Here is a 24,189-nt window from a genome sequence, read left to right on the forward strand (position 1 = left end):
CTTTAAGTGAAACACTGGACTTAATATAAAGTGAAGGTCAAGTTCTAAACTACGTTCTCTCCAAACAATTTCTAAACTGTTTTTAAAAAAGGCTCACTGATAACATGGCTAACATGAATGTTTGGTTTATGTGACAGTTCTTATAAATTCTCTTATTTTACTAAGAAAAAAGTTATACAACCGATTATACAGGAAACACTTGGGAGCTCCCTTCCAAAGAACGATTTATAATGTACAGAGATTTCGCCTAAATGAAGCTCTGCGCGTTAATGTCGATGTAGGGTGGTCCTAAGAAAACGTAAAATCGTATTTATAGTAGTGACCAACAGCAGCGTGCTATGTGAGTAATGATCTAAAAGAAATAAAAATAGTTTCATTATTTAGGAAACCCAAAGCATTCTGTATGAGTAATGATTTATAAAAGAAATAAAAATAGTTTTTAGAAACCCGGTAAGTAAATAATACATCATGTTCCGTAATATGAACTTATTGCGTGCTTATTGGCCCTATGCAAATTCAAAGCATGATTCATGCAAATAATCAAGATAATTCTTTCATATACATGACTGTCGGCTAAGAAACAAAATGCCGTGAGAAGTGCCAGTCACGCCCATTGCTCACCTATATGACGTCACAACCAAGTGTAAATATCAATCCAATATATAGGTCATGCACACACTCGACAGGTGACAGAAGACGATTATGGAGTATCCAGCACTAGGTGAAGTTGTGGACCTTACGGAATTACCTAAACTAGACGAGAAAGTGCTGCTAAACGAACTGAAAGCTCGTTATGCAAAAGATAAAATATATGTGAGTATAAAAAGCCCACGACCCCCATTAAATAAGTGGGGATCGGATTACGTTACTAGTAATGCCACCTCCTTTAAGCTAGGACCCAAAATATAAGTTATGTTCTATCCTAGCTTTAAGTTAAAAGACGTTTAGTGACCGGCACACTAGCAATGAATGAAGAGTATCGGAGGCTGGAACGGTCACCGTCTGATATCATGTTGTAAAAATCAAAATACATTTGTGAACATCATGTCGCCCATAAGGTGCTCACTTTTTGTCCAAAACTGAGTTACGCGGCTTCATCATCTTGCTTTGTTGTACGATGTGCTTGAATGAACAGGATATGAAAAAGACCGCTTTCATGTGCCTTGCCCAAAAAGGTACACATGCATTTTCAGATAGAACCTCCACCCCAAACACCCCTGTGGTAATTTGTACAATAATAAAACAAATTAAAAATATGAAATATGTTTTTTTTTTCACAATATTAAAAAAAAGGTAAGTATGGGTTTTAGAGACATAAAGGTCGGATACAAATACTATTCTTGTTATTGTCACCCATTTGAAAGCATATAGATGTGGAGCTCAGAATTCGCTTAGAACCATTTTGGAGTTTGTATTTACTGACCAGTGTTTTAACCAGGATGTTATAAATACCAGTATGTTCAGGTCTACAACATATACCACACCCCTTTGAATTGTTTAAAAACCTACACCTGTTTCCTAGCTGTTACATATGTCTATATAAACCAATATCGAACTGGAGGGTTCTTATAATCAGCTCATAGTGATTGACTGTGTCAGTCTGAATGTGACTGAGACATGGCCCTTTATATAAGCTTGTGGATGAATAGACTGTGCTGTATGACCACACATGCAACTTTAATAAATGCTTGTTTAAATGCTGTTAACCATATTGTGATTTTGGAATTATTCGAACCTGTCTTTCAGACATACATTGGGGACATCTTAGTTGCAGTGAACCCTTTTCGGGATCTTGGAATCTATGGAAAAGATGTAAGTATTTTAATGATATCAAAATGTTATTGTTTTTCATTCTGCCCAAAAAGGGAAAATGCTGATTGTTACCAGTTAATACACTTCACAGTTTTGTAACTTTACATTTGAGCAAGAATATATGTACATGTATACTAGTACATGAGAATTATAAATTGTTATAATAACTTTGAGTGTTGCTTCTAATTCCTGTAAGTCTTATATTATTTACCAAATGTAGGCTAGCTTGCATGTTTAGTAACCGTGTGTTTATTCAGCCACTGAAGTATATGGAATCAATACAAAGAGCTGAGTGTGTTAAGAACATGGAATATAGTCCACACAACCAAATAGAACATACTTGTAATATGATCTATAACAGGATCTAGCTTTCTTTCTGAACTCCCATAGCATCAGGTTTTATATGAATTATTATAACTTTACCAATAAAGATAGTAGATACCTGTATGCTTATCCTATGCAAATAATCCATTTGTTTGTCTTGAAATATATAACAAATAAAATTGTATCTTATATGGCATAGTTTAGTATTCCTCAACCAATGTTTTTGTCAACTAATGATAAACAAAGTGGCGCTAAAAAAAAAAAAAAAATCTGCAGCACAACTTGCCAGCGGGCCAAAGTCCTTTGACATGTTTCACGATACCCAGATATGAATTATTATCATTTCATGTGTACTTATGATTTTTTCGGGATTCACTATTAGCTAAGAGAGGTAGAACAAATAACAGTTTCCTCAGGCTGCAAACCATCATGTGTCACTTGATATCTGTGCAAATGTTCATAGAGATGTAATGCACCTAGTAATACCTTTAACCCAGTATCTGCATAAAAATTGAAGTATTTGTAAGTGTTTTGTCATGTGCATTGGTTTCTCTTTATCTTAACATTTAAATGAGAAAATGTAAAATTCTCAAAATTTGTGATTTAGAGTAAATGTGAAATCAGTAGCTAGGGGCTAAACATATATGAAATTGTTTAATTTTAAGTGAGAAAGTGACATTGTGATAAATCATTCAGATGTGAAGGGTGACAAATATAAATTATCAAGAGCCCCCCCCCCCCCCCGCCATGGACACATGCATGCGCACACACACACACACACACACACACACACACACACACACACACACACACTTCTCCAACTTGAGAATTCTTTGCTCTACTTCTGTGGGCATAATATCAGTCTTTTCCCCCCTTTTCTAAGGAGAGGAGATATTGTTTCCATTTATCTATGTGTACTTTTAATTATTATTATTATTATTATTATTTTTTTTTTTTTTGACATTGTGTTCCATGTGATGTCAATATTGTTTTACTTTAATCCAGGCATCTGATAAATATAAGATGTCTAAGCGGGCATCCCATCCTCCACATATCTATGCAGTGGCTGATGCCACATATCAAGCCATGATGGGTCATAGTGGAAATGACCCAAACAACCAGTGTATACTTATCAGGTAACTTAAAATGAATGTCATTTTTTTCTCTTTTACACCTTTTTAGTTCACTAGTTTAAAAGCTATTGATTTGGAGAAACTTTTATAGTAAATGATTGTATAACAGTTTATTTTTTTACTGATTCAGTATATATTTTTAATTTTTTAATGTTACAGTATTTATTCATTGGAATTTCAGATTTAAACACAATCTTTGAAAAATATGTACAGTCTTATGTCAGAAAAAAAAAATGAATATATCTATAAAATCATGCATTGAACACATACTTTAGATAAATCAGTATTTAGATGTATGTATTGATTTGTAAATTCTGCATGTATTAACTGTGTATTTAGGTAATTAATGTTTTTATTGTAGTGGAGAATCAGGTGCAGGAAAAACTGAGAGCACCAAGTTAATCATTAGGCAGCTTATTGAGTTGTGCAAAGGCAACACACAACTGGAACAACAGATATTGCAGGTGAGAATGGTTGAAAGGCAAAGGGGAAGAACTGTTGGGACAAAATACCTCATCAAACTGATTTGATAACCTTTTCAAAAACTCCCATGGCCCTATAGGCCAAATTCATATTTTTCATGCAAAACCCGCATCTGAATGTATTTGCTCGATTGGGTTTCAATTTTGTTTGTCCTGAACAAGATTCAGCTATTCTCTGGCCATTGTGAGCTTTTATGTGTGATCTCATATTTTGATGTTTTATTTGTCAGGTAATGAAGACAGCTATTTTTTTAAATATTATATTACATAAGTAATGTGAAGGTTATTGACAGACAATAAAACTCTTTCTTAAATGATGCAGATAATCACCCCCTGTCTTAAAGGAGTAATTGGAACATGTCAAATGAGTTTAAATGAAGAGATAACATGATTTCAGTGGGTAAATAAAATACAGTTATCATAAATTGCAGTTTGAAAAATATGACTTTCCAATGATAAAATGTGACTTTTTGTTCATTTTAAGAAAATCTCTTTTCTTCATTGCATTCTGTTAAGCCTAAAGTAATATATTATATAATATTTCCATTAGTAAACATATTTATATAGGTGAATCCTCTGCTTGAGGCATTTGGTAATGCCATGACATTGATGAATGACAACTCCAGTAGGTTTGGAAAGTACATACAGCTAAAATTTAAACATGGAAATGGTAAGCTGATTTTACAGCTATTCATTTGTAAGCCTTTTTTAGGTATGTGGCTTTGTATGGCTCAATTGCCACTGTTTTTCTACTGCTTTCTGCTCGAATGAAGGGTTTTCTTTTTGCTTCTCATACATTTGTATGTATTTTTAAATACAATCCTGGACCCACAAGTAAAAAAAATTGAGATAATTGGCCTGTATCATCACAGAGTCAGAATAATGTGAATGCTTAGTACATTTAATGTTATATATACTAAGTAACCTTTCACTGAACATGTAAACAATGAAAAACAATTGAAAACTGGAAAACAGACTTACTTCTACTAATATCAGGATGTACAACTATTTATTCTTAAATTTCAGTCATGGGGGCCAAAATTTCAGAATACTTGCTAGAAAAATCACGCCTGGTCAGACAGAGCAGAGGAGAGGAAAACTTTCACATCTTTTACTACATGCTTGCTGGGCTGTCACAAGAACAGAAGCAGAAATACAGTCTTGGTCCAGCAGATAATTATAGGTGAGTATTAAAATTCTCCCAGATATACTGAATACGGTTTCTTATTTTTTGACAAAGTTTGGAGTCATTCATTTATTTTATTTTTTTATTTTTTTTGTTTATGATACAGATACCTATCCAATGGGGCTCCGTGCCTGAAGAAGCATGCCGAAAGACTAAGCATGGCCTATGAAGAGGTGGTGAACCACATGGACCTGGTTGGGTTCAATGCAGATGTAAGTATAGATTTGAGTCATGTGAAACTCTTCATTATGTCACCCTCTTTCTCTACATCATCCATAACACAGGTATTTCCACACCATGCTAAAAATGAATTGTTGGAAGGTTTGGGTAAGAAAAAAATATATTAATGATGAGGTAATTTTTGTGAAAATTCCTCAGCTGGATATATTAAATATCAGTTACTGTGCCATATTTTACATTTTTATTTATAATAATTAGGTTTTAGGCTATTGTGAAAATTATGTGTGTGCTGCATTGATATAACTGTTATTGTTTATGAAGTGTAATTTCCAAATGATGCGTAGATCAGAAATGACACAATAAAAATACCAATACTTGTTTTTTGTTGCACTTTATTTTATTTGTTGTTAAAGACAGATTTTATATTTCATTGTTTTAAAGTTCCTAAACTCTCAATCCATTATTGAAATATACTTGCAACAAGTATTCTTACAAGTTTTGAATTGCATTAGAATTGTATATTAAAATTATTACTTAGAAATAAAATTAGAAAGTGTATCATTCATTTTCTCTTTTACATGTTTATGGATTTCAGGAACAAGAAGACTTGTTTGTGATTTTATCAGGTGTCCTGAACCTTGGAAATGTAACATTTGAAATGAATGACCATGAGGCAGCTTTTGTCACTGATAAAACCAAAGTCCAGGCAGCAGCAGTAAGTGTGCTGAAATGGAATGGAAACTTTCCTATCTCCTAATGGAGGGTTTAGTCCTTATATTATCTTCATGAAATGTGAAATGGAGTTTAGACAATTGCTATGTTTTGTATAAAATGTTCAGAATTAGAAGAAATTCAGTTGAAGAATTTTATCATTTTCTATTCCCTTTTTCTTACTATTTTCAGAACTTTGCAATCTTTTCATTTAAAGATGTTTGTTAAATTCAATAACATTATAAAAAAACTTTGTTAAAACACTTCAGAGCATCAACATTAATCATTTAACACTTGTTAACTTTTCAAATGTAGACAAGTTTTGAATGCAAGTCATGACTTCCAAAGTTTGGTTGTTAAGAATTTGATAGTGGACTCTTGTATTAAAGATTAAAACTGATAGATACAATATAATGGTTTTCACCTTTTTTTATTTTCTTGCATTAGAGCCTGCTTGGTGTGGAAGCAAAAGATTTGGAAGAAGTGCTGACCTTCACAGAGACCTTTGCAAGAGGAGAGTCCATCAGGAGAAATTATACAACAGAACAAGCAGAGGGTAAGACTTTTATTTAAATATATACTTTGAACTTGACACATTTTTTTACATTTTGTACCCAAGTTGTCATAGGCTTATTACGTATAACATTTTTCAAGTGGGAAATTATATATAACTTGGGTCATAGTACAATTTTGGTTCACGCAAATCATGATTTTTGCTTTCATCGAATAGTTAAAAAAACAGTGTCCAATTCAAAATTTTGATTCAAAATAATGAAAAATTTCAGAAAAGCTCAAAATAAGTTTCATTTTTTTCTGCCAGTTTAGCTATTTGCCAAAGCTTTTATAGGTTAGTTTGAGCCCACAAAATAGAGAAGGACCATGCCACATGATAGTTAACTTTAAGTAAAATTGCACAGTTGGACTATGGCAACTGATTAATAATAAACTTCAGCTATGATTGCTGTTCTTCTATAGAGACTTCAGGTCAATATGAAGGATTGTGTTTCAGACTCTAGAGATGCCACAGCTAAAGCAATTTATGGCAGAATGTTTGGGTGGATTGTGAATAAAATCAACCAGCTGCTGGCTCCAAAAGAAATTCTAGGACCAGAGGCCATGGAAATAGGTAATTCCCTTAAAGTAATTTTTGATCATTGAATTAGACACAGTCTTAAGATTTAGATCAAATGATATACCAGAGTAAGGGGAGTTTGAATGCATTTATTAATGAGTAATGGGAACATACTTAATTCTGTACCAAGGGCTAATGCAAACAGTTGAATTCTTAAAGATTAAAAAAAAAACAAACAAACAAACAATGTTGTGACTGTATACCTTTTATCACTCATGCCACTATTAGTGTACTGCATGTGTGGAGAATATTTACCATTTCTGTTTACATTTAGATATTCTGGATATCTTTGGCTTTGAGCACTTTGAAAGGAACAGCTTTGAGCAAGCTTGTATTAATTTGGCCAATGAGCAGCTGCATTTCTTTTTTAACAAGGTAACATGATCAGAGTTCTTGAACAAGCATGGAATTGTGTGTCACAATTTCAGTGAATATTATATAAATGAATGAATTAATTAAAGTAAAGAACATACATAGTGCACAATTACATTAATATACAAGTTTTGCAAATATCATGATTAGTCTTTATTATTTAATTTGTCTTTTCTTCTGTTTTACAGCACATATTTTTTATGGAACAAGAAGAATACAAGAGAGAAGGTGTGGACTGGACAGAGATCAAATTTGTGGACAATCAACCTTTGCTGGTTAGTGTTGTAAATAAGACTTTTTATACTAAAACTTGACCTTGGTTAACCACCACAACCCATCTATCCCCTTTCAATAAATGTAGAAAAAGTATAAAATGAAGAACTGTTTAATTTTTTTGTACAGAGTTCAACATTATCGAAAGACTTGGTACATACATTTATTCAGGCCAATAATCAGTCTTCCAATAAACACATTGCATTTTTAAATTGCCATTTTTGTTAGAAAATGCAACTTTGAATAACCTATTCCTTTATCATTTAGGATCTGTTTATAGCCAAGCCCATTGGTCTGATAGCTCTACTGGATGAGGAGAGCCAGTTTCCAAAGGTTTGTGATTCTGCCCACACTAGTAGAATAGGTTCTTAATTAGATATTGTTACTGATATTTTTCAAATAAGATAAAATGAAGAAAAAATATGTGGTTGATTTTCAGAGCAATGTAACTTTTTTCAGGTATGTGGAAATTTCAATTCAAGATAATTATAGCACGCAAGGACTACATAGGTGTATTAAAAGTCAAAGAAAAGGCATGTGTTTTTCACTGGATCTTGGTTTATTCACATGGATTCACAAGACACGTAAAAACTAAAAAGAAGAAAAGAAAAAGGAAATTACAACAATGTTCTTACTAACGGTTATTTACGTGTTCAAATTTGCTTACTCAAAAAACTTGTACATCTCAATAATCACCAATAATAAATAACTAATCATCAATAATCAATAAACAGTATTAAACTCACCATTTCTGCCATTCCTTTAAACTATAAATTTTAAGTAGAAATAACAGATTCAAAAGTAAGAGTACTATGTGTTCCTCCTACGGAGACACTGTGATGAATGAAATAAAGTGCAAAACTCATGGGGCGCCACCCTGAATGAAAAGATGTCAATTATGCAAATGAGTGCATTAGATGAGCCGGACACCAAGCTCCTCAATCACAACAAAAGTAAACTAAACCTTACAATAATATAATGTGCTGTTTATTCAATTTTTAAATCATTTTCTGTAGCTTAGAAATTTGAAGGGCTGATGAAAATGACATTCAGTTTGTTGGTTAGTCATCTTAATGAAACCATTTGTTTACTATAGGCAACAGATTCCACATTTGTGCAGAAATTGAACAAGAACCTGCAGGGCAACAAATATTTCATTAAGTCACCAAATGCAAAGTCAGACCTGTTCACCATTGCACACTATGCAGGAAAGGTAGGTCATATGAGAGTCAGTTCTTTATGAAAATGCTATTATACTGAAGCATTGGTAATTTATCATTCTGACACAGTATATTTTAGCCAAATGCTATTCTTATTTGACTTGGAAAAATATTTACTATTTACCCTTTTCACCATATAGATTATATTATTTAGTTTTGAATTTTAAAAATGCAAAAATTGTGTAGTCATTTGGCTTAAATGAACCATATCAAAGGGTATGTCCAGTTAATTTTGATACTATTCTGTCTCAGGTGGAGTACAGTGCTAGTAGGTGGTTAGAAAAGAACAGAGATACCATACCAGCTGGTGTACTGGAGTTATTACAGCGGAGCAAAAACCACTTACTGCAGCTGGTTTTCAAAGGTGGGAACATCGACAGTTTAAAAGCATAATTCAGTTATGTTTATCAACTTTGTATATGTATAATACAAAGTGATTTCAAGGAAAGTGTAAGGTTTTCACTGCTTGTATATAGAGAACCTACTGTTTTACACAATAAAGCACCTGGCAACAGTCAGTGTTTGTCTTTCTTTGTAAGGTGTAATTTATATCATACTTTTGTTAAGGTTTGATAAAAAAAGAAAGAAAAGAAAAATAAAATTCAGTTATTGCAATTTTTTCTACAGCTGCCTTCACAAGAACTGGAACCTTAGCTTTACAAAACAGAAGTTCAAAAAAACGTACAACTAGACTGAAAAAGGTAAAACAATCTTTCTGAGGATTATCTTAAGATCGAATTTTATTTTGAAGAGTGCTGTCAACTTGTACTCTATGTTCAGTGTACTGTGGTGCTATTCCAAGATTGAGGATGATTTTTAAGTATTGAGGATAAAATATTGTTGAATAAATACAGTGTTCATTTTTCCAGGGGACCCCAGATCCAGTAACTTCTAAAAGAAAACTGACAGTTGGAACACAGTTTAAGGTATCAAGTACAAATCACAAAGGGTTAATAAGACATTAGGAGTTAATTAGGTGCTTTTGTACTTCAATGGCTGTAATTTTTAAGAGTTTGATATTTTTGAGCAGATATGTAAATACTCTGACTCAACTGGTCTCTCCAGTCAGCTGGAATTAGTTATTGTTCTCCTGTAGAATGGTGACTGTCAACGAACATTCTTCAAGGCACAAGGGAATAGCTCTTAATATTGCCTCTAAACTACTATATATGATATATAATGTGCATTGTACGATTTATAAAAGGATTTTGAAAACTTGGTTTTTCCACTTTCAGAGGTTTGAATCTAAATCAAGCAGTTAAAGTCAGATCAATGCAGTAGTATTTAATATATCAATTCCAGAATTCTTTACAAGTGCTAATGGAGAGGATGAGTGTTGCCACTCCACATTTTGTACGCTGCATCAAACCGAACAATGACAAATTACCCAAAGCATTTGATGATGCATATGTTAATGCCCAGGTAATAAATGGTTTTGATATGTTTTCTAATATATATTTTTACAATGGCCAGCATATTCATCATGTATTGAATTTTTTTAACAAAATGATGTTCTGGAAACATAATTTTTTGTGCAGGTAGATCAAATAACTGCATATAACTTAATTGCATACCATGGTGAAAATGGTTCCAGTTACATAATTGGCATATCTGTGAAAGTTTTGTGCAATTATTCATTTTTAATACTGAGCTTTGTATGTACTTTAAATTGTCATCTACAGTAAAAAAGGTTCAGAAAAACTGAAGATCAAATTGACTAATAAAAGAATAAAGATTTTTTATAACATTTTAGTTTGCTTCAAGAAAAATATACAATGATATGAACACAGAGGCCTGATAAATGAACAGTTAAATTAGTGACCAGAAAGCTGTCAATGAAAAGTGCACTTAGTGAATCAGGTTTTCGGTTTCCTCAGTCAGGATTTCTCAAAGTTTTTACTTTACACGTATATAGTTGGCCTGCAAAGATAACTTTGACTATAAAGGTTTTGATGCAAATTGTTCTTCATGTTCTTCAGCTTCTCTACACTGGAATGTTGGAGACCACAAAGATTAGGCGGGAGGGATATGCTTACAGACCTCTGTTCTCTGATTTCATAGAAAGGTTGGTTCATACAACAGCAAGAGATGTTATTAGTATGGTGTTTGGGTGCTCTTGTGTTGGGAATTACAAACCTTACAAATCTCTGATCTTGATGGCAGCCGTATACTGGTAGTACCTAATCAGTATTGATAAGTATTATGCATTGTTGATTATAATTTTTTCATCTAGTATTTTTGTTTCTGATAACAATATGGCAAGTGAAGCATTGTGCACATTAAAACAACATGAACCAAGTTTGCAGACCATGGAAGGTATTTTTAAGGCAGTCACATATTATGAAAAATAGCTCTGTATATTGGCATTTGGCTCTTTGTATTGGATCATACATGTATACCTGCATTTTAGATATGATATTTTGCTGAGACAACCTAGGAAGGATGATGACAAAGCTGCCTGTTTGCAGATTCTACAAACAGCTGGATTAAATGGCTACCATCTTGGGTAAATAAAAAGATTTTCTGTTTGTGGAATTTATAAATAGATAAATACACTGTTGGCACTTAATATTATGTTTTTCACAGCATCATAGTTAAACAGTTTTCATTTATGCTGGATCCACATATTTGATTTACCTGTTGGCTGTTACATGTCTGATCACCTTGACAGACTTGGTCGCAACTGAATAACCTGTTCAGGAATATGTGGATCTGTCATAAGTGAAAACTGTTTCACTATCAATAATAGATCCAATGAAACTATTTTCACAATTCAAATATCATGGTTTACTTCTGAGCATAGAACATACCAAGATTTCAAAAACAGGGATGCTCAACCAAAATGGACATAAAGGACTTAAAAAAACAAGCCCTTAAATTTCAATCTGCACTCCTCAAATCTGTGTTTGAAAATATTTTAATTGCATAGCTGCAAGAAACCACATAGTCTTTGAATACTGCCTCTAAGTTTATTTCATTCAGGTGGTATAGCCTCGGTAGAACCTGCAATGAAAAACTGCCAATTCAGGTTATCTCTCCAAAGCCACTAGAAAGCTCTGATTTTGGTCATTGTTGTTGAATATTCTTGGCTGGTGATTTTTGATACACTGATCTATGAGGCTGTTCACAAATACTTGTAGGTTGTTTATGATGTGGAGTAATGATTTTATTTTCTTTTTCAAGAAAAACGAAAGTATTTATGAAGCTGCACCACATTGAGTCACTTGCTGTCAAATTGGAAGAGATATCTTTAGTTGCAGTTGTGATACAGAAAGGTAAAATCTTAACCAAGTCAAACAATTAAATCTAGTGGTGGTTAGCCTATAATTAAAATTTTAGTTCGGCCAGAGAAAGGTTATAGTTTTCACACAGTCCACAGGTGATAGGATGTTTCCTGATGTATTTTTTATTTTTTTTGAAAAATCACTGTGGACCCTGTATCAGAGGGAATCAAAAAAAAATTACTCAATTTTAGTCATAAGAGGATTCCTGGGAAGGAGATATGTGAAGAAGAAGCAAGCTGAGGCTCTGCAACAAGCAGAAAGAGTCCAGCAACTTCTGCATGAGATTGAGAAGTTAGGAATTCAAGGTTACGAAGGGCAGCAGAAAATTGGAGAACCTCTTCCTGAAGGTATTATATGCTATGAAATAAGTTTTGAACAGGGGCTCCAGTTTAATACCTATAAAGTATTCAAATGTTTTAAGTGATAAATTTAGGTAAATTTTTATTTAAATATTTTTCTACTTCAATTAAGCTGTGTGCTTGTCAGTAAGTTATGTCTTTCCAACCCACTCTTTCTTTCCTCCTCAGTTTCTTTCTTTCTATTTTGAATATCTCTTTAAGTGCTTATTGGTCTATCTACTTGCCTTCTAAAATTGCATGCATCTGAAATGATTGTATTGTGTTATTGAAGGGTATTTTAATGAAGCTGTCTATGATGAGCCTGCAGGAGACTATGGTTTCCCTCCCCCACCACCTCCCTTGACAGAAGATCAGATAACAGATACAACAAATGAAGTATGTAAGCTGCAACAGAATCACACAGATGCTTGAATGTATGCACAAACATGCAAACAAATATGTATGGTCTAATAATTCAATCAGATACGACTGATACACACATTCAATTTGTTGATTATTTTATTACTTGTTTCTGGCCTAAAATATAGTTGGTTGTTTATTGGTCATGCCCATTTTTGTAAGCATAGTTTTCATACACTTTCATAAGAATTGAGATTAGATGAAAAAATTTACGAGGTATGATTTGCTAACACTGTTGTGAGAGTAAGGAACAATTGATGAAACACAATTCACTTCCTATTCCATATTGAAGGAGACAGCTGGAACTGGCTCAGACACAGATGATGAGGTCCTGGAAGATGAGTTTGTTCCTGTGAAGACAACGGGAATGACCAAGTATGGCCCGGCAGGTACCAAGCAGGCCTCCATGAGGTGGTTTAGAGCCACTCAGTATGACAAGCTACGGCAGCCACATGGAGGGTTTGCTCCCTGGTTTCATGGGATTATCACGAGGAGGTATGAGACGCACTGCTTGTGTTATGAGGGCTCTACTACATTTAGGAGGAGTTCAGGAGTGGGCCTTAAAAAGTTGTTGGTTGTTATGTCACTTTTGTAGACATGCATCCTTAGATCTTTAGTTCCACCTACTTTATTGCACATTTTAGAGCTAGAAAAAGTTAAACCAAACCATTACTTTTGTTCATGTCATATGTTCTTCTGAACCAGTAATGCATGTGTTTATGTACCACACTCCTCACTGCATAAAGTAATGCAGCCAGTTTGATTCTTAGCCATCTGTAAACAACCTTTATCATTCTTGCTTTAAGTATTTTAGCAAAGTCTAATACTGTTACATTTTTTTTCAACTTTATACTATATATATATATTTTACAGGCAATCTGAAGAGCTCCTGAGGGGCAAGCAAATAGGTTGTTTCCTTGTCAGAGTTGGGGAAAGCAGATTTGGATATTCACTCTCATTCAAGTATGTTGTAAAATGTAGTCTACATAGATGTTCTTATAACAAAATGTGCTTATAACAAATGAATGATTATACTTTTCATAGTAGTCCATCAATATGTCAATACATATTGTTATTACTTAGAATTCAAAAATAATTAATGTAAAAAGTTTTGTTTAACGATATTAGAACAAAAAACAGCAAGGAGAGGCCTTACTAGAGCTTCTGTTTTTGTACAGAAGAGTATTAGACAGGCATTCATCCATCAGTAGTAAGTTAAAAGTTTTGATCATTTTCTTCTAGATCTGAAAACAGATGCCGCCATTATATGGTTGACCAGACAGCTAGTGGCAAATATGTTATAGTAGGAGAACCAAAAGTTCATAAGACATTGAATGATTTGGTTGCATACCACCAGAAGGTAGATTATATTTCATTGTGTCTGAGAGGTTAGATAATTTGGAATTTTTTACTGCAACCTTTGCTGCACTGTTATTTCACAAGTATAGCTCATACATAAGGCCTTTGTTATGAATAGTAGTTTGTGTACATTTATGCTTTAAGTATTTTGCTATATGTCATTGACTTGACTTCTTGATTAAAGTCCTTTATATTAATAAAGCATATAAAATTAATATGTATGGTGAAAACTGAAGACATGTTGAATGTTCATTTTCAGCACTGTATCTCTAACTGGTCAGGGCTCCTTACAGTACCATGTGGTCAGGTAAGTGAAAGATACATCATAGATCATATAGGCCGTCCAGTGATACTGAAGGCCATCCAAATGACAGCTGGATGGTTGGTTGCGAAAAGCCTTGTTCTAAATACTATGATCATTGAAGTTGATCGTTTTGAAGGACAAAGATTTAAGACCATTACAACTTTCATTTAAGGCTATGATTGACAGGTGTTGTTTTATAGTCAAAGGTTTTTTAGGTAGTTTATTTTATTCATTGCAAAAACAATAGGTTGAAGTTCTTGTATATGTTTTACCTGTTAATTTAATACATATTAATGCATGCAGCCCTGGGTCTTATTCTTTTGGGCCTTTTTTACTTTATTATTAGCAATAAACAGATCAGGCTGCTTTACCACTTAGAGATTGGAATTAACAACTAGGACTTGGCAGTTTTCCTTGAATTTCAGCCTCCGGGGATTAAATATATTAAAAAAGAATTCAAAATAACTTCATTGTAGGCCCCAGGAGAGTGTGATTACCAGGAGTTGGTGGATCCAACAACAAATCATAGTTATGAGGGAATGTATTTTGAATTAGAGCCAGAGAAGGTGAGTTTTTTTATTTATTTTTTTTTTCTTCCTTTTTTCTATGAAGTAAGACCCATTCACAACACAGGCCCTCTTTTTCCTTTTGTGGGATTTTTCCCTATTCATTTGGGGAAAAAAATTGCTGGTTTGTTCATGATAAAAGGGGAATATTACAGCAGAGGTTGGAGAGATGGAATTTCCTTGTTTTATGTTTGTTCATTCACCTGTTTCCTCCATTCAGGGATATTGTCCTATGCTTTAAATTTGATACTTTGATTTTAGCAGTTTACGATAGCAGGTAGCTTTAGATCTTAGTTTTATTTTATGAATTGTTCTTCTTTGAGAAATTTTTTTAGTATTGAATCACTGGGTTCCTAGTTACTAAAGCTTAAATAATATAAATCAATGATTTTCTTAATTTGTTTTTAAAACCACTAGTTTTAATATGATAAAAGCGCATGTTTTCTTTTTTCTGTTAACTTCATGCACATATATATTTTATGTATACACAGAAACATTACCAGGTACAGTGTAGTACTTTAAGCATGCATATGCCATTACATTATCAGTATTAACCCATCAAAAGCAGTGGTTAGCATAGAAGCATGAAAAACAGATAGCATGATGTATTGTGTATGTTTTGCAGCCGGGTAGCAGTATTTATTCTGCTGCCAAAGACTTTCCTGCTAATCCAAATGTTCCTGAGCCCAAGGTTAACATGTTCCAAGTAAGACAGTGTGTACAGCTTTTGACCAAGGCATACATTTCACATGGCTTCTTAATGCTACATAGTGCTTTCCTTTTCATGAATGGTCCATCTTAAAGTATTTTCCCCATAATCTGTATTTATCCTCCCTTGTAAACCTTTGTAATTTTTTTTGATTTATCAGTTATTAATGCTTAAGAATTGACATGAGGTTCACCTGCATTTTTCAAATATGAAAAATAAAGAAATGAAAAAGGTTTTATAGAGGGGGAAATATCTTGGAGGATGGAAATTACTATCGAACTGTGATATAAACTATAAACTACAAGTATATGATTCCGTCTTATGCATATGTACCAGTCTGCTTGCATTTCACAATGGATGTCTTTTAGCTTTGACAGCTTTTAGGACTTAAAATACATAGAAGGCTTTATTAGCAATATGATTTGAATGTCTTTGCAAATACAAGGACTTGATGACATTCACTGAGTTATCTTCCTGCACAACAGCTCACAATTAAGGTGCCAAACCAAGGCCAAGCTGACAACAGAATCTTTTGAACTTTCATGATTTTGTTGATTGCAATCACTGTAGTTTGTTTGGACTTGCTCTTGGACAGTATTGCTATTTACCAGATAGCTGGGAATTTTTCATGAATCAAAGTATTTAGGTATGTCAATATTAAATTTGGCAAGAGAAAAAATGAAATAATATTTTACAATTTTCTTGGCCTTATTGGAGTATTTTTTTTTTAATTGGCTGAAATTTACTGTCAGAGAAAGCCCAACAAGTACTAGTAGTATATGACCAGACATGACATGGATATCTTTTGAGTGGTAGTGTGTCTTAATTATTTTGAAAAGAGTATATATATATATATATATATATACAATATATACAATAAGCTTTACTGCTTGTTGTTAGTAGTATTAGCAACTAATCAGATTCTTGCAGTTTAATTCCCTACAAAGCATAATTTTATTTGATCTTTTTGCAAATAACAGACAAGAAGAATGTACCATGGGAGAAAAAGGATGGAAAAGAGAGAAGTAGTTTAGCATGCATCATTCAGTTGTGACTGCCTCCTCAATGTTCACTGTTCAAATGAAGAATCTTCTGTGAACTTTCTAATATCAAAATGTGCTTATTGCATCAGTAACAATGCCAGTGTTTGCATCACTACAGTGCTCATTCTCACATAGTGACATACTCATATACTCTTATTCTGGAACTAGGAAAACGAAATGCATGATGCCTCTCTGAATGCATTCATGTGTATGTGTTTGCATGCTTGTCTTTCAAATTAGGAAATACACGACTGTGCAAATTTGTGTTATTTTTATCAGTTATCTATGTATGTGTTATCTATGTATGTATGTGATATGATTGTACTTTTTAATTTTTTTTAATTTAAAAAAGAGCATGAAAAACATTCATAGCTAATGTCAAAATCAAAGCAAATTTTTATTCTTCGCAGAAATGATATAATGATAATTCATGCAAAATCACATAAATTTACTCTTGTATTTAGATTTCATTTGACAAAGAAAGAAAGTCAAAGGGAACTGCCAGATTGTTCAGTGATAGTTTTGATGTGATCACAGAAGTGGTATGTCATGGTCGGTGGACAGCATGCTAGTAGTTGCTATGTGACAATCTGAGGTTCAGAGCTTATTGGAACCTTACCTCTACAAATGCCACCCCCATCTCTAATAACCCCTCTGCTGTTTACTACATAGAGGAAAGTAACTTTCACTATAAAATTCATGTTGCACAGCAGTGAGGAACCTAGAAAATATTAATTGCCACCTGTTGTTATAGTGTTGTGTGTATGTGTGTATGTCTGGGTTGTTTGAATGAACAGGCTGTGCATATGTATACTGGATCACTCCATGGGCGTAACTAGGCATACGCACGGATGCACTGTGCGTACAATTTCTCGGCCAACCATGATATTATTTTATATAAATTTAGTGTATTTTTCACCGAATTTATATCGAAAATCCTCTGTGAATTAAAGTCACCTGTATGTACAAATCCTCTGTATACGCACAATTGTTCTGACCCCCCGTCTTGCATACTTTTATTCAACTGAGATAAACAATGCCTGTTACCTTTACAAGTCCTATCTTAATCGTCCATCTAACTGGAACATCCTTTACCTCTTAATTGGAGGGTTAAGTGGCCTTCAACTCTTCTGTTGTCATGAGAGTAACGAATGCACTATCGCTGACGATATTTATCTCAGGTAAAATCTACCTGTGAGTTATTTTCAAAGAGCAGCTCCCGTAGACCTGGGGGCACTAGATAAAATCTGGACACCAGGTTTAATAAGGAGCTACAGAAACAAAAGAATAATTTTTCCTGCAAAGCTTCAAAGAATTTCACACGGACTTGATCCAGCTAAGCCCTCCAAACTAACAGGATGGCATGGGCAATTTTCACAAATAAATAATTAAACTTAGATGTTTCAGAGCTCTATTGTGTCATATAATTGGTTGTTTTTGGGAGCCACGCACCCGCATGAAAGCTGGATGAAACCGCATATAAGTTCAACTCAGAGGAGGATCCAGGATTATTCGAAGAGGGGAGGGGGGTCCGCTGATGCGAAGTTAGCCTCCTTTTAAATGAATATACCGTTCTGGGTAAATAAAAATATTGAAACTTTATTAAATCGCGAGTACATTTTTGACTTAAATGATGATTTTATCATAAATGGAAATTAAGCTACGATGTGTGGTACATATGCTGTGATTACGCTGTCCTTCATCTGTTGCGTTAGTCTATTTTGCTGTACATTTTGCTGTACATGCTGGGTATTTAAAAAATCTGTGCGTACAATTTTTAAAGGTCTGGTTACGCCCCTGCACTCTAGAGTAGGAATCTTTCTTTTGTCATCAGGTGGCCAGATGATATGGGGGTATTATTGTTTCTTTGTAATCTGGTTGATTTTTTAAAGTTGTCCAGCATGAATGCAGCTTTAGAAATCAATGTACTTTAGGATATAATTTTGATTAAAATTTCCCATGTACAACAAACTTTTGAGAATTTGAGAAAACATGCTTAAAAACTGGAATGTTAGCTTGAAATGCAGGCACATAATTGGTTAATGCTATTGCACGCATGCTCTGGGTAGAAGTGCTTCTATTTCTGATATTAACAGTTATAATATCAGAAACCCTGTTCCACTCTCTACAAATCACATTGTAATTTGAATTAGTAAAGTTCCAAGTTGAAAACTGAAAAATGTCATTTGAATCTAAGTTATATATATTTTTTGCTGTAGCCTGTATGTAGGTTTTGCCATTTTTGACTAGATGTTTTTGAAAATGGCTTTACCTTTTTAACAAAACTAAGAAAATTGGTCACTCTCTTTTAATATTTTGTTTCATTATTTTTAGGGGAGAAGCAAAGGCTCAGTGGGGCCACCATTACCAGATCGCCATTACAGCTATGCCACAGCCCTAGAAGCTGAAAGGGGAAAGATGGGTGGACGACCTCTGCCACAAAAACCTCCAGAGGAGGCCTATTTAAGATTGATTCAGGACCAGGTAAAAGGGAAAGTTTCATATAGAGGATTTATCTGTAAAACTATATATTTCAGTAGGATTTACCTTTTGAGTTTAACTGCAATGCAACACATAATAAGCATTGTGCTACCGATTTTTCTTTTATAGAAAAAAATCACTGTTCCATATACATTGCATCAAACTAATGAAATATAAAAGATGATATCATGATTTATTCTCATGAGGAGATCATATAAAAATATACCATGCTGCTTTGCTGAAATAAACCCATATTCAAAAAATGTCTGTTGGAATTGGTTTGGAAGTGGATGGAGATCATGTTTTAAATTTGGTTTTGCAGGAATTGCAACAGCAGGAAACTGGAAGAAAAAGGATGTCCACCACTCGGTCCAAGTTGCCCTCACACAAGTAACAGGATGGTGATTATTATGATCTTGTACCACCTTGGACTAATCAAACTTGAAGCAGACATTATGCAATGACTATTATAGTTATTATATACATAAAGTATAAACTGCATATTTTACACAAATGCATTTTCAAAAAGTCATGAAGGGAGGTGATTTTTTCAGCATAAATGAAGGTTAGATTAAGCAAGAAGTATGTTAACAGTTACATGGCAATTATGCTTAGATGTTGTGAGAAAGGTAGTTTGTTTTTCACCTCAGTATCAATCAGAAAATGATGAAAATCAAGTGAGTATTAAAGGATTTATTTATTCCAGACAGTAAGTGGAATATTATTACAAGTTACAAGTTCCATACTGTGTAATTTTTTACATTCAAGAATGTCAAGTATTTCTAGATTTCCTCTTCTGAACTTAAAATAAAAAAAAAAACATTTATAACATATAAATTGGACTGCCCTGCCATTTTACAGGTGCATAGTATTGTTTACGGGGAAATCTGTTTATGCAACAAGTATTCTAAAATAGTTGTGATATTTTACATGGTTTTATCATAATATTCAGTGAACAGAACATTTTAAATAATCTGACTAATGCTTATATCTTATTTATGATTCTTATAATAGAAAATATTTTTTCTTTTGATAAATTAGGCCAGAAAAGTTTACCCAGGGTCATAACATAAGTTATATTCCCTCATGTGGCCTGGTCCCAGGAAAGTAGTAGAGGGGGGGTTGTGAGAGGGGAGGTTAACTTCATAGCTTTAAGCCTGTTGTGTTCAGATTTTAGTCATAATAACAAATTTAGACGTTAAAAAGTATCTTTATCTGTGATACTTTTTGTTACCAAACATCTGGCAGATTGTCAGGGTATTATGGTATTATTATGGTATTATTCCACATAATTTTTATTGGTTTAATTGCCAGTTGAAATCTGGACAACTATTTTTCTACATCAGTCAAGTGACCACATCTTGAGATTCATTCTTTGTGTCTTTTTAAAGTACATGCTATTTTTGTTTTAAGAGTAGAATAAAGAATAATATATATATGTAATGTGTTGTTAAAGAGCTGTCAATTTTTTTTTTATACTTGTGCATTTCCTTACCACTTACTTTTTAAAAATTCTATTTAAAATGTGGAAATTTCTTTCACTTTCTGTATTCTTTTATTATTAATATTTATTTATTTGCAAAAGAGCAGCAGAAACAGCTTGTATATAAGGGTACTGTCAGGGATAGCCAAGATACTCCTTATTTTCCTCATATTTACGCTTTTGATAAAAACAGACATATGGCGACAGTATCTTTCATTCCCAACAATACAAAAGCAACAATTGCTAAGTGCAGCCAAATGAGCATAAGATCTATGTCGTCCCCTCCCTCTCTGAATCTCTCACTCGCACGCATGCTTTGTTCTTCCGTACGTCACATTACGTGGGGTTTCTGTGTGACGTAAAATTTATTTACGTATACGTAACCATTCGCTTATCTGTGACGTATGTTGCAAAGACAGCAACCGTAGCAACCAGACTCGATGGCTTGTTGCATACCTGTGAATTTTCGCATTCGCGAAAGATTTTTAGCAGCCTCGGCTTATATTCAGTCAAGGTTACGAAGGCGTCGCCGATCACTACAGGCACCCATAAGAAACATGAATAATCCATCCACTATAGTAGAAAGTTTCGAGAAAGAAGAAACCCTAAGTGAAGAGATTGTTCCAAATAAGAAAAACGGGAAGGTATTTGATGTTGTACCGATTTTATTACGCTTATTTATAAAATGCACATTGGAATTTGATTTATGCCTTCAATTAAACACGTGAACGCCAGTTAATAGTATGTTTAAAATATAAGCACAATAAATTATATAAACAAAATTAAATTATGAGAATTAAAACTTGAAACCACCGATACGATAAAACTTTAAATTTTTTACTATCAATCCCTTCATACTAGTAAATTTTGTAAAATGCGTAAAGCAGGATGGTAGCCTAACAGTAGTTCATTGTGTTCCGTTCTCTTTCTTATTCAGTCAAAATAGCTGTTTTCCAATAGATGGAAACTAATTAAGTGTCACCATATGTCAGTCCAATATTCTCTATAAGTAATTAACACGTATATTAAAATTGAAGATCAACGAATAGTTACACAAAGTAAATAACAAATGACGTTATTTCTCATAAAGCAAAATTATTTAATTAGTTGTGAATACCATATTTGTGAAACAAAATTTAAAATTAGTTCTGGAATCACAATGTGGAAAGGTTCTACAACACGTTTTTTTTTTTCACAGCAATAAATGCTATTTTTCAGGGTCGCAGAAAACGAGAAAAGATATTAGAAGATGAAGCAAAACAACAGCTAAAGAATTTTAGAAGAGATAAATCCAAACAAATGAGGTAATCTGACCTGTATTTCGTTACATAGTTCATTAGAAACCACACCCACCATGTACATCAACTGGCAAATAATAACATATTCTTTCAGCACACCATTGGATGAGAACATGAGTGCATCTCGTGGAAATCCTGAATTACGATTGGTGTCTAACGAAAATGCAATGGATGAACTGGAAAGCGAGCAAGCTGGACGGTAATATACTTCTCCATCTTCGTTCTTGTTGTGTGGAAAAACATGTTCCTGAAAATGCCATGAATCAAAACAAATTGATTTTTCCCAAGAGTTTTGCATGCGATGTCGAAATGTACTAAAAACAAACCATGTTCTTAAGGTTTGTTATGTATATCCTTATTTCAGTAGTTTTTCTTCTTGGTGAATCTGCTTTGTTTATTGAAGTACCAGCATTCAAGTCAAATAAATCTTTCCATGAGTCATGTATGCAATGTTGAAATATACAAAGGACAACATTTATTTACGTTTGTATCATTATTTCAGTCGGAAAAAGAACCAACTCATTTCTTTGAGAAACATACCTCTTGAAAGAAATGGCAGCCATAATAAATTGGTAAGTTTTGAATCTTGTGTTATTCTTTTTTACCTAAAATCGGATCAAGTAGAATAGAATTTAGTAATAATTACGACAAAATATTAATTCATCTTCAATTTTCATTTGCATCAGAAGAATATTAATCTAAATTAGGAAGGTTAGAAGATAGATACTCCGTAAGAATAGATACTTGTTGCACTTAACTGTTGCATTCAAGGTCTTTTGAATTTATTTTACCAAGAGTATTAAATTATATGAAATCAATATATTTAATTGCAGACCATCAAAAGTCCAACGACAAAATCTACGAACTGCGCCAATATCACAGAACCTTATATGCCCAAAAGTAGCGACAGTCTTCCTAGTCTGAACCCAGAAAGTCCAGTCAAACTAGGTCCCACTTCAGAGAGAACAGTCTATACTTTCAAGGAAGTGGAATTCAGATTAACCAAAAAAACATCCAAGGAAGATTTCAACTTCAAATCAGTGTCTCCTGGTCCCTTAGAGAGAAGCTCCTCTTCCACCGTAAGCCAAACTAGCTACGAATACAGTGCATCCGACACTCCCAGGGTAGCTACAGTATCCACTACTAAGTCTGCTTATATGGAACCAGGGATATGGTATAAGCCACCTCCCCATAAGGGTCTTCGTCCAAAGGAGCGGGAACCACCATGTGCTAAGACCCAGGCGGCGCTGAAGGGAAAATACTGCAAGTGCCCAACGTATCTCAGGCAGTGGATTCCCTCCATCGCCTGCCAGTACGAGCTGGCCAGAAATGCCGCACTGAAAGAGGCAGCTGAGCAAGGTGTTATATTGTATTTATTGTAAATATATGTGTCTTTCCTGGTTTGCTTTAAATCATACGTTAAAAATAATATTTTTTAAAAGAATAAATTGAATCATTCATTGATAGATTTAATCACACGTATTATGATAATCCGCATTTTCTCTAGGGAGCGTCGAGGAAGAGGAGAGACCTTGCTAAACTCGGTACGACTCTCACCCATCCACCGACCGGTTTTCTCACCTTTGGCCTCTGGAGACGTCCAACTAATGAACTGATTTATGATTTTCAAACTTTCTTAATCTGCACTGGAAAAGGCTCCCATGATTAATTATATTTAGGGTGGTTAACCCTACGTCATTTTAGCTTAACAAGGAAAGTTTCTGATCTAATGATGTTCCTCTGAAATGATGTTCCTCTGAAAACGCGATTTCACTTATTATCTGAGTAAATGACCAAATCAGTGATGTTAGCTGGTTTCTTAAATCATTTATTTTGTAAATATGTATAATATTGATCTTAAAAAATGTTTTTTTTTCTTTTCGATGTGTAAAGTGTATATGTGTGTAATATTATAATATGTAAAGTTCTGAGCAAGTCAACGTGGGTAAATATACAAATAGAAATATCTCTTGAATTTTTTGCTGTATTTATCAGTAAGCAATATGGAAAAATTTGTGAAACTAAATTAATTTAGTTCTAGGGTAATTGTTATACTACTTAACTGACGTTTTTGAAAAG

At 33.6% G+C, this 24,189-nt stretch overlaps 2 protein-coding genes across 4 annotated transcripts; both read left to right on the forward strand.

Annotated features, from left to right (window-relative positions):
- The first annotated feature begins 624 nt into the window (after positions 1-624).
- LOC106162151 (myosin-IIIb) lies at positions 625-20,772 on the forward strand. 2 transcript variants are annotated; one of them, XM_013539322.3, is made up of 31 exons: positions 625-813; positions 1,747-1,812; positions 3,142-3,272; positions 3,631-3,733; positions 4,319-4,421; positions 4,778-4,934; positions 5,044-5,149; positions 5,713-5,832; positions 6,276-6,384; positions 6,838-6,954; positions 7,235-7,335; positions 7,521-7,607; positions 7,873-7,938; positions 8,702-8,818; positions 9,078-9,189; positions 9,453-9,526; positions 9,695-9,751; positions 10,128-10,247; positions 10,805-10,890; positions 11,236-11,331; positions 12,009-12,100; positions 12,301-12,456; positions 12,740-12,843; positions 13,160-13,362; positions 13,741-13,830; positions 14,110-14,227; positions 14,486-14,533; positions 15,007-15,096; positions 15,722-15,802; positions 19,183-19,332; positions 19,652-20,772. In XM_013539322.3, the coding sequence occupies exons 1-31, from the start codon at positions 703-705 to the stop codon at positions 19,721-19,723; spliced, it is 3,243 nt and encodes a 1,080-aa protein (XP_013394776.2). In that variant the 5' UTR covers positions 625-702; the 3' UTR covers positions 19,724-20,772. The 2 variants fall into 2 exon arrangements, with proteins under 2 accessions (XP_013394776.2, XP_013394778.2); XM_013539324.3 differs by lacking the exon at positions 15,722-15,802 and having other exon boundaries at positions 627-813.
- A 158-nt stretch (positions 20,773-20,930) lies between these two features.
- LOC106162136 (uncharacterized) lies at positions 20,931-24,078 on the forward strand. 2 transcript variants are annotated; one of them, XM_013539279.2, is made up of 6 exons: positions 20,931-21,456; positions 22,031-22,116; positions 22,205-22,309; positions 22,613-22,682; positions 22,944-23,469; positions 23,618-24,078. In XM_013539279.2, exons 1-6 carry the CDS (start codon positions 21,253-21,255, stop codon positions 23,647-23,649), a joined length of 1,023 nt encoding a protein of 340 aa, XP_013394733.2. In that variant the 5' UTR covers positions 20,931-21,252; the 3' UTR covers positions 23,650-24,078. The 2 variants fall into 2 exon arrangements, with proteins under 2 accessions (XP_013394733.2, XP_086866300.1); XM_087010174.1 differs by lacking the exon at positions 22,205-22,309.
- The last annotated feature ends 111 nt before the right edge of the window (positions 24,079-24,189 follow it).

Source organism: Lingula anatina, chromosome 1 (genome assembly GCF_051362555.1).
Source record: "Lingula anatina isolate TDL-2025a chromosome 1, LinAna3.0, whole genome shotgun sequence".
Classification (NCBI taxonomy): domain Eukaryota; kingdom Metazoa; phylum Brachiopoda; class Lingulata; order Lingulida; family Lingulidae; genus Lingula; species Lingula anatina.

Coding starts and splice junctions, on each gene's coding strand:
- LOC106162151 (XM_013539322.3), top strand. CDS start 703: ATGGAGTATCCAGCACTAGGTGAAGTTGTGGACCTTACGGAATTACCT. Junction 9,527..9,694: donor GTACAACTAGACTGAAAAAG/GTAAAACAATCT, acceptor TCATTTTTCCAG/GGGACCCCAGATCCAGTAAC. Junction 14,534..15,006: donor TTACAGTACCATGTGGTCAG/GTAAGTGAAAGA, acceptor ACTTCATTGTAG/GCCCCAGGAGAGTGTGATTA.
- LOC106162136 (XM_013539279.2), top strand. CDS start 21,253: ATGGCTTGTTGCATACCTGTGAATTTTCGCATTCGCGAAAGATTTTTA. Junction 22,117..22,204: donor GATAAATCCAAACAAATGAG/GTAATCTGACCT, acceptor ATATTCTTTCAG/CACACCATTGGATGAGAACA. Junction 22,310..22,612: donor GAAAGCGAGCAAGCTGGACG/GTAATATACTTC, acceptor TCATTATTTCAG/TCGGAAAAAGAACCAACTCA.